This window comes from Lagopus muta, chromosome 4 (assembly GCF_023343835.1).
Source record: "Lagopus muta isolate bLagMut1 chromosome 4, bLagMut1 primary, whole genome shotgun sequence".
NCBI lineage: Eukaryota > Metazoa > Chordata > Aves > Galliformes > Phasianidae > Lagopus > Lagopus muta.
The window spans coordinates 61,130,230-61,147,024 of NC_064436.1; the positions used below are offsets into that span (position 1 = coordinate 61,130,230).

The 16,795-nt window shown below is 37.4% G+C and overlaps 2 protein-coding genes across 3 annotated transcripts in view; one reads left to right on the forward strand and one right to left on the reverse strand.

Annotated features, from left to right (window-relative positions):
- Positions 1-108, reverse strand: part of ACOX3 (acyl-CoA oxidase 3, pristanoyl) — a 34,523-nt gene extending 34,415 nt beyond the window's left edge. Inside the window, exon 1 of the mRNA XM_048943703.1 lies at positions 12-108. The gene's annotated coding sequence lies outside the window, so the exon portion shown is untranslated. The remainder of the gene's footprint in view (positions 1-11) is intronic.
- TRMT44 (tRNA methyltransferase 44 homolog) lies at positions 44-16,551 on the forward strand. 2 transcript variants are annotated; one of them, XM_048943708.1, is made up of 11 exons: positions 44-361; positions 1,644-1,761; positions 2,040-2,259; positions 3,282-3,350; positions 4,928-5,035; positions 6,172-6,243; positions 10,011-10,117; positions 10,667-10,850; positions 11,362-11,746; positions 12,975-13,091; positions 13,538-16,551. In XM_048943708.1, the coding sequence occupies exons 1-11, from the start codon at positions 85-87 to the stop codon at positions 13,768-13,770; spliced, it is 1,890 nt and encodes a 629-aa protein (XP_048799665.1). In that variant the 5' UTR covers positions 44-84; the 3' UTR covers positions 13,771-16,551. The 2 variants fall into 2 exon arrangements, with proteins under 2 accessions (XP_048799665.1, XP_048799664.1); XM_048943707.1 differs by having other exon boundaries at positions 45-454.
- The last annotated feature ends 244 nt before the right edge of the window (positions 16,552-16,795 follow it).

A 16,795-nucleotide genomic window follows, 5' to 3' on the forward strand; every position in this document is an offset into this window, starting at 1 on the left:
ACGCCGTTTACCTCCGCTCGTCGCCGTCTCCGCCTCGGGAAGTGACGGCAGCAGCCTGCGACGCTCCGCCTCCTCCTGCCGGCCATGGTGCTGCTGGGCACGGCGGCGGTGCGGGCCGGCGGGGCGGTGCTGCCCCGCGGCTTCTGGGCGGCGGTGCGCGTGTGGCTGGAGAAGCCGCAGGTGGCCAACAGGCGGCTGTGCGGCGCCGCTATCGAGGCGGAGGGCGCGGTGTTTTTCGGGGAGGATGGAGATACGTCTCCCCACGTCGGGAGCGGCGAGGAGCCGGCGGGGGCTGCGGAGCTGGGCCGGCTCTGGAGGGAGCTGCGCGGGGAGCTGTTGCCTTTCCTTGCGGCCGGGCCAGGTCGGGAGCTGCGTGCTGTGCTGAGGGTTCTGCTGCCGCGGGCGCGGCCCGCGGGGCTTCTCGCCCTGCCGGTGAAGGAGCTGGTGGTGCAAGGTGACTCGTTCAGTCGTTTCTGTTCTGTGGTTGGGGCCGCACCGGCACTGAGTGGCGATAGGACAAGGGGAAATGGCTGCAAACTGAAGCGTAGGAAGTCTGGACTTTTGGAATCCGTGGGTGTTTTGGTTACTGTACCCACCTAGTATTCTAATTTTGGAGATTTGCAGTTTTTAGAGTGCTTTGATGATAGCAGGCAGTTTACAGAATAGGAAACATTATTCTAAACAAATCCCCTTGGATAAGCAGAAGCTAAAAGCACTGCTGTAACTAGCATGTAAAGTAATAATGAATGCATTTTGTATGCTGTGTGGCACAGCATAACTTCCATTAGAGTTATCTCTAGGAACAAAATAGAATAAATTAAGATAAATTAAGCATTAAGATGTAGCGTGTGATGCCATTTTTATTTTGCTGCCATCTCCTTTTTTTTATTGGTTGTTCTGAAAGACACTCTGTTCTTCCTTGTGTAGGATTTAATTGTATAGGTCATGTTAGAAAATGAAATGCAACAGAAGTTCCAGAATAGCTTCTTGAAATATGGTAGAGACACTGAGGGGCATGGCCATCTGTTAGTCTGCTTATCTCAGCACTTCCTAAGCCTGTAAGTTTTGAAACTCTGTCCCTGGGCAAAAGCACTTTATTCCACAGGTGAGAGATACCATTAAAATCAGTAGTGTGAACATAACTTTGAATGTTACATAACTTTACCTAAAAGCAGACCTTCTCAGGCAGTACCAAACAAAATAATTGCTGATAGTATTACTGATTAGTTGATAACATTGCTCTGATAGTTTGCCTAATGTTAGAGTGATACATGCAATCATATAATCATAGAATGGCTTGGGCTGGAAAAGACCTCAGGAATCATCAAGCTCCAACCCCCTGCTGCAGGCAGGGCCACCAACTTCCACGTTTAATACAGACCAGGCTGCCCAGGGCCCCATCCAACCCAGCCGTGAACACCTTGAGGAACAGAGCATCCTCAGCCTCTGTAGGAGGTTGCGCTTCTGTTAATTTGAAGTGTGCATCCCAGAACTCCAGATTTACTGTGGTAGGAGAAAGCAGCAGTAAAGCGTTGTCCTCAATAGTTTGCAATTAATATAGCAAGGAAATGAATGTATTTTTTGTGCTGAACAATGTAGTTAGTACCATGGAATAATATATCGCTATTTACGTATATTTTCAGATGTTTGCAATGGAACTGTAACCTTTCTGCCTTTGGAGGAAAACAGCGAAGGAAAATACCGAATTAAAAAGTGCAATATATATCAAATTCAATTTACACACATAAGAGATGAGGAATGGTAAGTGCTGCAAGTGAGAGAGAAAGGAAATCCTGAATTATTGCAAGGACCACATCGTATTTTAATATTGGTATCTAGGTGATTTGGTTTTCATAATTTGTGTAATTAATAAATGACTAGTGGTGTGATCTGAGTGCGTGGTGTTTTATTAAACACAAAATACTAAAATCAACGTAGAAGAAATATTTTTCAGTTTTGATTATTATCTTTTTACATTTGAGGTAGTGAGATGTATAAGTACACTCTACTTCATTAAAGTTTTTATTTTGTTTTTTAAGGTCTGTGTCTATTACAGCTCCATCTTCAAAAGATTGGTTTTCAGATGGAATAACATACCCCAAACTATCATGGCTTGGAGATGTACTTTTGTCCAAACTGGCTAAGTGGTCTGTGGAGCAAAAATGTAGTGAGTTCAGAAGTACGCTGTCACTCATTCCTGTAGCAAAATACAGCAAGGTTTATCAAGACCTTAAAGAAAAATACAAGGAAATGGTAAAGGTAAGTTAGGTGACAAATGTGGTGACCTCATTCTTTCTTGTCACTGCTTTTTATTGTTGTTTCTTGTCTTATGAAACTGTGTCTGTTGCTATTTGTTTTAAAGTAATTTACTTGAATTGTACTCAGTATAGTTTGTTGCGTTGTTTTTTCATCTTTTACTGTGTACGTAAAGGAAAAAATAATAATTTTCATAGTATTTGGAAGAACTAAACTGGAAATGCAGAATTCTGAGCTAAATTTGCACTGAATATCATGTGGAGTCAGACATTTACCATAATGCTTGCCTTCATGTAAGGAGTTAGCAGCAGATCAGTGGATGGAAATACTAAATGATTTTCACAATTAAGCATAAATATGGTATGTCCTTCAAAGCCTCAAAGGGTCAGGAAGCACCAATAGTAGTAAGTAGGCTAAACATTTAGTACTCTATTTAAGGTAGGTGCATTGATATATATGTCTGAGTCAGAGGAGCAGTGTTTTTAGTTTTTTATCTTGGAAACACCGAAAAATGATGATGACAATCTTAAATATTATGTGGCATAATTTGGTAGAGACAAAAGTCTAGCTATAAATGAAGAAATTAGTAAATGATCTTGTAAAACGTCAAGAACAGAACGAACTGTTCTGTTGTGCCAGGGTAATTCTATGTCCCATATGTTTTGAAAATAAATTTATGAATACTAATTTTATTTATGTGTTTAATAGGAATAATGTTAGTATTTTTGCTGTAAGAATTAGAATAAGCAAAATGATGTGTACTCTAATGAACAGATACAGCAGTTTACTTGAGAGCCTTAAAATTCTTGGAAACTTTACTGATTGAACAATAGCAGACTTTTTTTTTTTTTATGCAGTTGTTTTCCGTGCAGTTTATATTTGTTTTCTGTCTATATTTCAATCAGGTTAAAATGCAAAACTTGTCAAGTGCAGAATCCCGTTAAAGAGCTCTGGATATGCATCTTCTTTAACTGAGCACTTCTTGAAGTATTTAAAATGATTTTATTTTTATTTTTCCTCTGAAGGTATGGCCTGAAGTGACGGATCCTGAGAAGTTTGTTTATGAAGATGTTGCCATTGCCACTTATTTGCTGGTAAGGAGCTGTTTTGCTCAATAATCACAGAATCATGGGATGATTTGGGTTGGAAATGAGCTTGGAGACCATCTGGTCCCAACCCAGTTCCATAGGCAGGGACACCTCCTGCTTGACCGGGTTACTCAAAGCGTCATCCAGCCTGACCTGGGGATGGGGCATCTACAGCTTCTCTGGACAGCCTGTTCCAGTGCCTCACCACTTTCATTGTAAATAACATCTTCCAATTACCTAATCTAAATCTACCCTATTTTAGTTTAAAGCTGTTATCCCTTGTCCTATCACTGCCCTTCCTGGTAAAGATTCCCTCCCCATCTTTCCTGTAAATCCCTTTAAGTACTGGAGAGCTCTATAAGGCCTCCCTGGAGTCTTCCCTGGAGTAAAGAACATCAGTTCTCCCGCCCTGTTTCATCTAATATTTACAAGCTTGTGTCTTGTAACAGAAGAAGCTTTCTGAAGAAAATCAGTATTTTCATTTTATAGTTGTTGCAGTTTTTCGATTGACCTGAAGGTATAAAAAGAAAAAGGAGGAGGTGTGATAAAAGGGTGCGAGTGTGTGCTTGTGGTTGTTTGTTTTTGGTATTTTTGCTTTTGTTCTGATTTAAGCATACAGCCTGGAGTGCAAAAGTGCAATGATTGTTACATTTAAAAATATAAACACAACCTGATGATCTTATGGTGTTTCTGCAACTTTTTCCCCTAGCTAAACTGACATATTAATAAGCAGCAATATACCAAATATTTATTTCCATAGGTAAATACTCTTGACAATTTTTGTTACTCATAGGAAAAATAAAAGGGAAGTGTTAAGAAGCTACATATTCATCATTGAAGGGGAAAAAGTTTTTGACAGACACAGCAGGGATCTACTCCAGGTCTTGGAGGCAGACATGCAGTTATTAAGATAACGAGTTCAAAATAGCATTATTATATGGGAGTAAGTTCCTATTTACAGAGCAGGGACCAGGACTGGGCTGAAAGCTCTGGGATCCCTTCAACTGATTCAGAATTTGTAGCAGCTGACTCTTGCAAAGTAAATGAAAAATTCTTACCAAGTTGGTGGGAAATTGCACGTACCGTTTTATAGCCAGTTCATTATAAAAAGAATTTTGGTTTTGATTTTCAGCATTGTCATCAGTTCTTTCTTTTATACAATGAATATAAGCTCTTCCGTAGTATTACGTAGTCTTGCAGATACACTGTTGGAAGTTTGCTAGCTACTCCCCCTTTCTTCCCAATGTTAATCTCTCGGGCCATTTGTTTTATCACCTTATTTTATCTCTCTGTTCTTTGATCAGTTTCTACTTCCAGATGCTCAGCAGTGAGTGAAGGTTGCTTAGCACTTTAAAAAAAAAAGCTTGATACTCTAAAATATGATCTCCTTTTCTCCATTAGCAGTTCTAGAGTTTGTGGGTTTTTTTTTTCTTTTCTTTCTTCCTCAAGTTGCTTCCTCTGCAAGTACAGCAACTGCGTTCTGTCACCTCTCCTTTGTCTCCCAGCATTTTCCATTCATTGTCTGCTTTTTGCTAGGGAAATGTGAGAGTGTAAGTCAAAAAAGCTTTCTTTTCTTGTCTTAGGTTCTCTGGGAAGAAGAGAGAAAGGAAAAAGGATTGGCCAAGAAACAGTCATTTGTAGATCTGGGATGTGGAAATGGTCTACTGGTGCACATTCTTAGCAATGAAGGGGTAAATAGAGTGCATTTTACAATAATGAAAAAATATAATTCAATATTCTTGTTTTGCTTTTCTTTAATCTGGCATGCAAGTAGCCAAAACTCAGTTAATTCTTGTTATTAGAACAAGGCTTTGTTATTCTCTAGTTACCAAGAAAAAGTCTTAGCAAAGCTTTAGAAACTTTAGATTAATCAGCTGTTTTTATTAGTGCAGTGGGTTGTCCTGAAAGCTATTTATCTTTCTGAGGCAAGAAAAAATGAAGGAAATTGGAGGAAAAGTAAAAGTAGCAGTATAATTTAATCATGTTGTAAACTTATCAGAAAGAAATGGGTAGTTTTAAAGTAGAGATTCTCTTTTGCATTATCTTTTAGAGCAGATTTTTTAAATGAATTTTATCAAAACTGAAGTCTATTCATTAAAGCCTGAAAATGTTTTTGTACGTAAAATGCAGCTCAGAGATTTCTGATATTGAAAGGTCTAACCAATGAGCTTTGTTTCTGGTAGTGTTGCTTTTTTGGCAGCAGCAAAATTCTGATTCTTGAAGGTCATATTTTGAAACAAAAGCAGCAAAGAAGCTCTCTGCAATTCAACAGAACTCAGTGACTCAGTTGACTAAATTTCATTTAGAACTTCTGGGAAAACCTAGTAAAATTGCAGAGGAAGTTCATTAAACAAACTTTCATGTTCTTGTGTGACCAGAAAAATTTGGTCTAATACTGGATACTGTATTTCCCTGTGGATGTTTCTTTTTTCTACCTCATTGACAAATACATTACTGTCTATCAAAAATTATGTCTGAAAATTTCATGAGACACATTAGTATTTAATTTGCAGTAAATATTACTACTACACAGGATTCTGAACTTCAAATACAGTTACTTAATGGATTTTTTTTGTTTATAACTTAATTTCCAGTTATTCCTTTTCATATCAGCTTGTGCAAGAGAAAGTGTATTTAGACTCCAATAAATCAGTGGTTCAGATGGTTGTTTTTCCAGCAAGGACTGTGTGGACTAGTGACTTTTGCCTGAAATGAAGCTGTATTTTGTTGTGTGACTGAAGAAGTCAGTGTTAACATGTAGATTTGTTTGAGAATTTCTACTAAAAATGGTGCTTAAAAATGATACTTTGTTGGTCAAATATTTCAGCACTTAGGTCGAGGAATTGACGTGAGGAGAAGAAAAATATGGGACATGTATGGACCAGAAACTCATTTAGAGGTATTATACAAATGTATGTAACTTTATTTGTTTGTTTATTGCTTCAGACTGTGTTGATAAAAAATATAATTAAACACAGTGGATTGTAGACAATTGTCTAAAGCATTATATGACTTTGGTGTAGTGCCACCCATACGTACTAGAGGTAGCTATAAGGGAGTATTAATAGAGCAATGCTGTATCATGTTATTGCATATTTGCAGTTTGCTTATTTGCAGCTTAAAAGAGTGATTTCCTATTATTTGTGCAAACATTAACACTAGGAGACAGTCCTTGATTTTACTGGAAGTACAATTGCAGACAGCTTTGTTTGCAATGCTGTACTTGATAAAATATGTTAATATCCAAAGTTATGGATTAATAGCAGAATCACTTGGAGTGTAACTCTGATCTTGTATTGCACTGTGCTGTTTGGAACAAAAGTGCTGAACCTCAAAAGAGGCTCAACAGAAAAGAAGAGATCTGGATCTTTTAGAACACGTCTAGAGAGAGACTGCAAAAACGATCGGTGGTTTGGAACACCTTCCCTAGGAGGACAGGCTGAGAAAGCTGGGGCTATTCTGCCTGACAAGAGAATGCTCTGGGAAAATCTGGGAGCAGACTTCTGGTGTGTAAAGGGAGGCTATAAGAAAAAGGGGACAGGCTCTTTAGCGGAGTCTATTGCGACAGGACAAGAAGAAATAGTTTCAACTGGACTTAGGTTGGATATCGTAAAAAAAACTTTCTCCTTATAAGGATGGTAAGGCATTGGCACAGGTTGCCTGGAGAGGTAGTGGATGTTCTGTCCTTGAAGACATTCAAGGTCAAGCTGGACAGGGCTCTGAGCACCCAGTAGTGCTGTAGGTGTCCCTGTTTATTGCAGGGGAGTTGGACTAGATGACCTTTAAAGGTTTCTTCCAACTCATGATTCTGTGACTATCTTCTGTACTGGCCTTGTGGTAATTCATTGCAATCACGATCTTCAAAAAACTGGAAAGTAAAATCAGTTTGAAAGAAGGATTGTATTTAAAGTTCCTCATCCTTTTTTTTATGAGGACAGGAACAATTTGAGCACAACATCATTTGTTTGAGCTCTGTCTGATTTTGGTTTAATTCTTGTTAATGTGGTGAACAGTTGTCCTTTGGAAATGAGATGTTCCTAGCTTCTTGTTCTCTGAATTTCCAGAGTTTCTCATCTAATTCTGTCAAAGATTGTGAGCTTCCTATATAAAAATACAACCTGTAGCTATTCTCTAGTAGTTTTGCTTAAAAGTTCATTCAACAAGTTTTCAAATTCTGACAACTTAGTTCAGATCAACAGAGGGAGCAGCAGCTTTCTTGCTTTGGAAGTGGAACTGTCACATTCATTTCGTTGGCGTCTTCTCTTTGTCACTGTCATTTTAGGTATAGGTTACCAAAACTGCCAGATTCCTTTCTTACAGTCTGCAATTAGATCTTACAAACAGCTTCAAGAAGCAATCCAAAACATGAAGCTGTAGTGCTCCTTCATTCCTTTTATGCTATATTAAGTTACTTTTGATTGTACTGAGCAGTGTCTTCTCTTTTTCTTTGTTTTATATATACTTTTTCTGCCCCTTTTTTTGAATTGTGGAAATCTTTGAATTTTGCACATTCATTTTATATTAGGATTTGACTATTTACAATTTCTCAGATTTCCTGGCACATGAAAAACTCTTGAGCAACAGTTATCGCTCTGCAGCATGAACAGGGTGGGTCTTATTTGTCTTGCGTAGGGGAGAAAAATGGAATTTGTACGGAACACTTTAAAAAGCCATATAGAAACAAAAATATTCAGAATGTAGATGGAAGAAACTACTAACTTATGTGGGAGGGAGTGGCCTAATAAGCAGGAATGATGATTTTGAATTGCTTCTCCAGCCATGGTACCCACAGAAGGAGAAAGAACCTGCTCACAGCCTTTTACCATCAGAAGTTGATATTGTTTTGATTTTAATTTAAAACACGAGTTGCAGAATAGATCATAGAATCATAGAATGGCCTGAGTTGAAAAGGACCACAATGATCATCCAGTTTCAACCCCCCTGCTATGTGCAGGGTCACTAACCACCAAACCAGGCTGCCCAGAGCCACATCCAGCCTGGTCTTGAATGCCTCCAGGGATGGGGCATCCACAACCTCCTTGGGCAACCTGTTCCAGTGCGTCACCACCCTCTGTGTGAAAAACTTCCTCCTAATGTCTAACCTAAACCTCCTCTGTCCTCAGTGTAAAACCATTCCCCCTTGTCCTGTCACTATCCACTCTCGTAAACAGCTGTTCCCACTTCTGTTTATATGCTTCCTTCAAGTACTGGAAGGCCACAATGAGGTCTCCCTTCTCTTCTCTAAGCTAAACTAGCCCAGTTCCTTCAACCTTTCTTCATAGGAAAGATGCTCCAGCCCTCAGGTATTGCTATCCCTGGCAATCAGTGCCAATACTAACAATATAAAGGAACGTAACAAGTGTCACTCTGTGTTGCCAAATTTCTGTGAGATATGTTGAATATAAATTTAATTATGGGTCACTGTCAAAATGCAGAGTACAACATTGATGCTATGTCTAAACCGAATATTCAAAACTGAAATATAATGTAGGAGTGACTTGTTTGACAAGTGTTTATCATGCTTAGTCAAACACTTGTTTTAATGTGTACCAATTTGCTGGAAAGAAATTTGTTATGTATATTATCTGGACATCTATATGCATAAATAAAAAATGATAGAGTTGGTGCTTAATGTATACAGCAATGCACCATTTTGATACTTAACAACACCCAAACCAGTGCTTTCTGATGAGTAGAATAAGAATGGAATAGAAATTGAGTGATACTTCTGCAATTCCCTGTTAACTTTTTTGAATTCCTGTGAGTGACTAAGATGCTAAAGGCTAAAGCTACGATGCTAAAGGCACTTCGGAGCTTCTTAAATTTGAACTGAGGAACTTGTCCTGTGTTTGGTGAGTTTTGTGGTTGTGGGGATTTTTTTTCTTTTTTTTTAATTTTAAAGAATAGCAGAATAGGGTATTTTTTGATACTAGCAGCTATTCTTTGAGTCAATAATTTGTTGTCAACAGGTGGTGTCTCCTTGGTTCTGTGCACTGAATTCTCACAAGTAGAATGCTACTGTAAAGATCACCAGTGAAACTTTCTTTCCTAACATATTGATTCCTATATTTGCTCCTGATATCACATGTATCATAAGGTAGTTCTAACACAGCTTGGACAAGAATGCACTGGCAACATATACACAAGAGGTGTTAGGCTGGATTAGTTCTATTATTCATGAAGCGCGGTATTCTGTATAGTGAGATTTAATTTAGGAAATGCCTTTGAAAGAAGAGAAGATAGTAGGGAAGCTATGATTAATTAATGACCTAGGTCTGTAAGACATAGCAAAGGGAGTAGGACTCTGAAAATACATGTAGCAGAAATGAATGTGACAAGTAGCAAGAAATCTAAGTGATGTATGATATGTGTTTACATATATTTAAGATGCCAGTTTTCTTCATCAGACTTACTATTCTGCTCTGTGACTAGTATTTTGTGGATTATTGTTGCCAGATCCATCTTTTGTAGCTCTAAAAAATTAGTGGCTGGCAAAAGTACAAATTGTAGAAAATACTGTTCTCTTCTGTGGTTCTCATTCCCCCTGTGTTTTTCTGCTTTTAGGATTTTACATGGTTGCTTAGTGCTTTATTAACAAATAGAATTAAACTTTCAATAAATTTCTGTTGGTGTTTTTTTGTTTTTTTTTGTTTTTTTTTTTTAAAGGAATCTTCTATCGTGCCAGGTGACAGTCATCTCTTTCCAGATACTGACTGGCTGATAGGAAACCATTCAGATGAATTAACGCCATGGATACCTGTAATTGCTGCCAGGTATTTGGTGGTCCTGGGGGAGCAGGAGGGGTGGAATTTAATAGAAATATTATTTGCTGTGCATGCTTGGTGAAGACTGCTTCTTTTGTAACCCCACGAGTTGTTCTTGCAAGATTTGCTTCTTATGATGGCAATTGATTGTTTTTTACAAAATGTTTCTGTTTTCCTGTGGAGAAACATGGAAGTTATATTTATTTTATCATAGAATTCAGTGTAGCACTCTACTTTCAAATTTCAAAATGAATTTTGTATTTATTTCTTAGATGTGAAGTTTGTTTAAAAATAAATTGCTGTTGATCGCGCATTTCCTTGTTCTGCTATAGTAGTTTGATGCCTAGAGATTTATTCCTGCAAAGTTGGCACTGTAACTTACTATAGCAAATAACTTACCAGTAAATATCCTGAAGTAGTATCATGTAAATATAATTTCTTGAAGCTCTGTCACTTCATAAAACTTTACATCGATGCTTTTATCTGATAGGCTATTTCTTAAATTTGTGTGTTCTTGAAAATAACTTTACATTTAGCAGTTCATTGTCCTTCTTGTAGGTCTTCCTATTCGTGTAGGTACTTTGTGCTGCCATGTTGCTTCTTTGATTTCCATGGAAAATACAGCCGAAGACAAAGCAGGAAGACTCAGTACAGAGAATATCTTGATTTTGTTGCTGAAGTGGGACGTGTCTGTGGTTTTCATGTGGAAGAAGATTGCCTTAGAATTCCATCAACAAAAAGGGTAATTTTGGACTGACAGGTTACAATCTGAAATACAAGAGAGAATGAAATGGTTTATGGTTATTTACTATATACTTCTCTGAAGGGTGGAAAACTCTTCCACTTTCTGCTTTAATTTTTCCATCTGCCAATATTGGTTGCTTGCACTTAGCTTTGTAGGTTTTCTTATCAAGAATTTCAAAGTGAAAAGCAGAAAGAGGTGTTCAGCTTTATTTTTTTTAATAATCTGTCAGATCATTTAAATGTTTGGGGCTGTGCTTGTATGGCAAAATGTATTATGGCTTGGCTACTGGGTTTCTTCTGTGTCACCAGTATTTAAAAGCTAAAACTAAATAAATAATTAAAAAAACCCCTCAGATGTTAATGAGCATAGAGTTCCAATGGATATCTGGCAGTTAGGTGTAGAAGCCTGTGTAACATATGTTGGTTGTTGACTGAATACTCTGATGTAGGAATTAGACTGTATAAATGCTGCAGTATAAATAGAGATGTGTCTGTTTCTGCTAAGATAGGTGTGCCTTATTGGAAAAAACAGGATCTATCCACCTACAGAACATTCTTTGATGGGTGAGCAGATAAAGCAGTTTATTTGTAATCGTCAGACCTGTGCTGTGGTTGCACATGACAAAGAAGATGGATTTAATCATAACGATCACTCTGTGTGCAGAGGAGCAAGCTCAGAACTCCCTGAAAATGTGATGGAGACTGCTGGTGGAATTTGGATGCCTGGATTTCAACCCAGAGAAAAAATAGAACAAACCAGAAATTGTGCTGCTCTCCCTCGGGATTTTGTAGATGGTGTTGTTCTGAATGTGGCAAACTTGCTGTTAAATGCTGTCCCTGCAGGATCACGTTCTAATACGCGTGGTGGAAATAACAATACCTGGAATCAAGGAGGTGAGATAGTCTTTCTAGCATTGCTCCATTGCCTGTTGCTTCTGCTGGTGGGGGATGTATTTTCTGATGAATTTATGGTTGTAAATTTGGCAAGTGAGATAGACTTTAGGAAATACTGTGAACAGTGTGTAGGAACAGTTAGGTTACGACCTGAGCCAATGATTACCTCTTGAAAGAATGTAGCCAGCCTTTGGAAGCATAGGTAGAAGCAATTCACCTGTGTGACTGGAAGGACCCAGGGTCCACCCTCCTTAACCTCATTTAAGGGCTGGCAGCCACAGGGGAAGCATCTCTGCTTGGTTACCTCCTTGGAAGTACCTTGATCTACCTTGATCACTTCCTTTGGAACATTCAGTGAGCACTGATCCTTGGAAAGGATAAGCTGTTCCTCCCTTATTACTGGATTGTAACTGCTGCCTCTCTTGGGTGATCCAGAACTGTTTGAAAGGAACTATATATCTAGTGCTTCCTATCCTTACAACAGTATTGTAGGAAAGTTTTTGTTATTGCTTTTTTGTGGTGTTTTATTGCACCCTGGAGCGCAAATAAGGTGCGTAAGTGTATTCTGAAACTTCTTTTGTTTTTCTTTTACTCAATACTTACTTACTAGGACAGAATCAATTAAAAAAAAAAAAAAAAAAGAAAACAAACAACAAAGCTGTTCAGAAACATAACTTTGCATCTAGATGGAAAGGATTTTAAATATATTTTTGGATAATAACTTGGTATAATTCTCTAAGAAGTGTTTTGATGTGCCATTTTTTTACAACAAAATGAGCAGTTTTTAGTTGTCTTAGCCTTAGAATGAAAAGAAGTTGCTGTTTATTTTATAAGCAGTCAGTAAGTTCCGTTTTCCTGCATCCATTTCATTATGTACTTGCTGTACTTTGTTATATATTGTTATTATAGAAAAGAGCCCTTTTCTTTTTATTATGTTCATACAAAAAGAGTGCTTAGCACAGTGAAGATTGTATGTTACTGAAGAGGGGAAAAAAGAAGGGAGGACACAGATTCTGACTTGAGCACTGTTGAATGAAAACTGTCATTTTACAGACTACGTACATAGAAAACATACATTTTATATTTGTGAGGTTGAAAGCACAGAGTTGCTGCAGTACTTACAGGTAATTCTTAGGTTCTGTTTCATAAGCAATAATTTATGCAGAAGTTAGGGCTTACTAGGAATTTAGTTACATACATTTTTATAGCTACACCACATCTATTGCAGAAAGCCTTTCCTTGAAAGAAGTAGCAGAACATTTAAATAAGGAGACTTTAAAGAGACTGAAAAGTGAATATGGAGGCCTGCAAACACTGCTCAAGAACAATCATCAAGTATTTGAAGGTAAGGAATAAACAGGACTTTTTTTTGTTTGTCTTGGCTTTTTTCAATCATCAGTTCTACTCCTCCTATCCAGTTAAACTTGACTGAAAAGTCTAAATTTCAGTCTAGATTCTGAGCATTTTAGTATAAATTATTTTAACGGATTTTGGTAAACAAAAACCCAACCTCTATAAGCACCCTCTATGAAGATGCTAAAAAGATGCCTCAGCATGATAGTAAAAACATCTCACAGAGAAATAAATTATTTTTCTTTAGATTATCTCTATTACTTCAGTTTCTTATGTATTACTTTCTTTTTCTATATAAATGGTACATTTAGTTTTGTCTGAGTGATCCATTTGTTGAAAACATGTTATTGGCTGACTGTCACTATGAATTTTTTCCAGTACAATTCCCATGGCTGTATATTAACAGCTGAATTTGTGTTTTTTTTTTTTTAATCTTAGTGCTAGATGGGAGAGTTCATATTCGTGACTGGAGGAAAGAGAAGCCATCAAGGAAAACTAAGCCTGAAGTAAAACGATGCCTTTCAGCTGAAGCATTTAAAACACGTCTCTGTTGGTTTTTCATTCATCATCCTGATGGTTGTTCTTTGCCTTCTGAATCTTGTCCATATGCTCATGGGACTGAGGAGCTAAGACAGTCTGAGACTATTAAAAAGAAAAAACAAATACAATGATAAAATGCTGCCACTTATGTTGAAGCTTGTGTACAGGAGTGTATTTGACTGACTTTGGGACTGATTAGTGCATGAGAACCTGCAAAATTTGGAGGTTTCTCTTCTTGTTCCAATCTATTTTATTCTTCTAGTTAGTTTGCAAGTTCTATATTTTAGTTTCTGTAACATTTATGTGAAAAGATTATAGTAAAATGTCTATACTTCTGGATTTTGTTTGTTTTTCTTTTAAAAAAAAAAAAACCATACCATTCCTTCTTTCTCTCATACTGATTCAAAATGATTATTGATTTGATGAAAAGCTTTCTGAGAAATTGTGAAGGTTAGAACTTGGAAATGATTACAGGACAAATCTAAGGTTGAGTGAGTAATGCATCTGAGAATTCTGTAAGAACACAAGGAATCTGAAAAAAGAAGGAAACAATTGAAGCCCAAGCAGAGGAGCAGTGAAAGATGAAACTGGAAAAATTTTCAGAACAGTTTCAAAGCCACTTTGTTTACTTTCTTGCCTTTCAGATAGCAGATTGCAAAGAACTCTCAGAAGTGTTGTGTTCCCCTCCTCTCCTTTTATATTTCTCTTCTGATCTTGGAAAAAGATAACTAACCTAACAATTGCAGTAGGTCATGTGTTACATTATCTACTGTGCTGTGTGTGCACTGCTCCCTTGCCTTCCTCTAACAGGGGCAGTTTTTGACTGAGCCTTTCCCAAAGGCTCTGCAATGGCGTATTCGACATCTTGACTATAACACTAATCGTTACTTTGTTACACACATTACAGGGCATAAACATTTTAAAAGAGAGAAGCTTTATACTTTGAGGGGTATTTGAATGTAGTTACATTGGAATAAGGGGAAGGAGAAAAAGTACAGCTCTCAGGAGCGGGACAGCATAGTAAGGTGATGTGTAGTTCCTGTTGTAACAATTTCTGAAAAATGGTTTGCTTAAGAAGGGCATGAGTTAAGGAAAAGACATGGAGTTACATATATATTACTTGAACGTAATAGAGTGATATTGTGCCTTGGCTTTTGTTTGGCTACTTGCAGAGTAAGAGGAGCTCCTGGAGATGCTTACTTACTAGTATGTTTGGTGACTCCTCCAGGCGAAGATTTCGTTTCCACATGTAAAAACCAGAAACAGACTTTAAATTATTTTCCAGTTATTGCCATCTTCCCTGATGATTCCTGCTGTGGTACAATGTGTTTGACTAAAAATGTGATTTCCTGAATTAGAATTCACTCATCTGTGCAGACTTTAAGTCAGATGGATTTGCATTATGTTGGGATTCAGAAGCTGAAAAGGATTGTTTTTATTTCCTTGTTTCCGACAAAGGGAGAAGAAATACACACCTGACTGACTGAAGTTGAAGTTGCTGACACGTGCTAATACTCTAGTGTTTTAAAACTGCATTTTGTTTGTGCAATGCTATGCTAACTAGCATATTAATATATTAGTATAGCACATTATTTCCTTTGAATAGTCTTTGTATTCTAAACTCACCAAGATATAGATCTAAGTTCTTGATCGCTGTTCTCAGTTTGACACCACTGCAGGTGGCCAGCTGTCCAACAAATCTGTAATTACAGAGCCTTCTTTGTTTGGAGAATTGGTAATAGAATGTTCTTTCTTCTTATTTTTGTATAGAAACGTTAGCTTTATGTAAGTTTAAATATACATCTGAAGGTAAGTGCTAAAAGCATAAAAAAGTATTTTATATGATTACTGTATCTTGTTGCTTTCTCTGTGATCCACAGTCTTAGAAGTCATTAACATAATATTCAACTTTGGCGATAAATGAAGGCCAGTAGTGGATAAAAACTCTTAATAAAAACCTACTTACATAAGGGGTTGAGCCTGAAGTCTCAGTCATTGATTTGGCGCAGTCATTTTGCTGCCTAGTTTACTGCCATCACTACCCATTAGTAAATTTGGCTTTACTTGAAACCTGTCATTGTAGAGGGAAAACAGTTGCTGTTATTGATAGTCACAACACACGTAGACAGGAGAGTTAGATGACAGATTACAATCATAGAAATGCTGGTAGCTGGAAATGTTATAAATGCATGTGTGGAAGAGTTACGTTTTCATAAAATCTACAGATAAATATTCGGCATAAGAAAAATCTGAATGGTTCCTCTCTTATACCTCAGTAAAGGACTGAATTTTAGGTTTCCATTTGAAATGTAACAAATTAGAAGAGATTGTTTTTCCTTTTGGAATATCTATATGCATCTTCAGAAGGCTTCTCTGGCACATCTCAAGCCAGTTAATTTTTCTGTGTTTGTATCATTTACATTGTTTATGAAATTACTGTGTATGCTTTATTATCAATTATTAGGCTTAGATTATTAAAGCCTTAAGCCTTTAGAGGATGTCTGTCAGCTTGTCTAACAACAAATATGGGCCTGAAAGTATGCCAAGTTTTGGGGCTTGTTTATTCAGGTTCAGAGTTTTAAATGATAATGCTTCAGTGATCTTGAGGATGTGATTTTTGTAAGCTGGATTCTAACTTAATCTAGCAATATAAAATAAGCAAGAGTTGAGCAATCATGAGCTTTGCCATCATAATGGCAAATATTTCAAATCAGCAGAAACAAAGAATAAAATCTGAAGAAACAAGGACCACGTGCCAGCGGCATCAGATATTGGGATGAGTTCACTAATGTATGTAAACATCTAGCATCAGCTGCAGTCAGACATGCACACCTGCTTGGTTATGTTTTGTTACTGCTGGTAATTTGTATGACTGAAGGAGTATTTTCAAATAAATATTGCAGTTATTAGGATATTGTCCTGGAATATAATGCCCTCATCTTATTACAGGGTATACCTTTCACAATCACCTTTACTGACTGTTGTATCATGCTGCATCTGAGAGGGGCGTCTTAAAATTTTCCTTTGGGGTTTTGGTGTATTTCCTCTCCTGAAACAGTGGTTTCATGATTAGGCTTTATGAATTGTGATTCTTGTTGTCTGATTCTTATTTGGACCTGCTGAGTTTGTGTAGTTCCTTCCTGGTATAACTTCATA

Excerpts from the sequence above, each read along its gene's own strand:
- TRMT44 (XM_048943707.1), top strand. The coding sequence starts at position 85 with ATGGTGCTGCTGGGCACGGCGGCGGTGCGGGCCGGCGGGGCGGTGCTG. Across the intron at positions 5,036-6,171 it reads ACATTCTTAGCAATGAAGGG|CACTTAGGTCGAGGAATTGA; the intron begins GTAAATAGAGTG and ends CAAATATTTCAG. Across the intron at positions 6,244-10,010 it reads GACCAGAAACTCATTTAGAG|GAATCTTCTATCGTGCCAGG; the intron begins GTATTATACAAA and ends TTTTTTTTAAAG.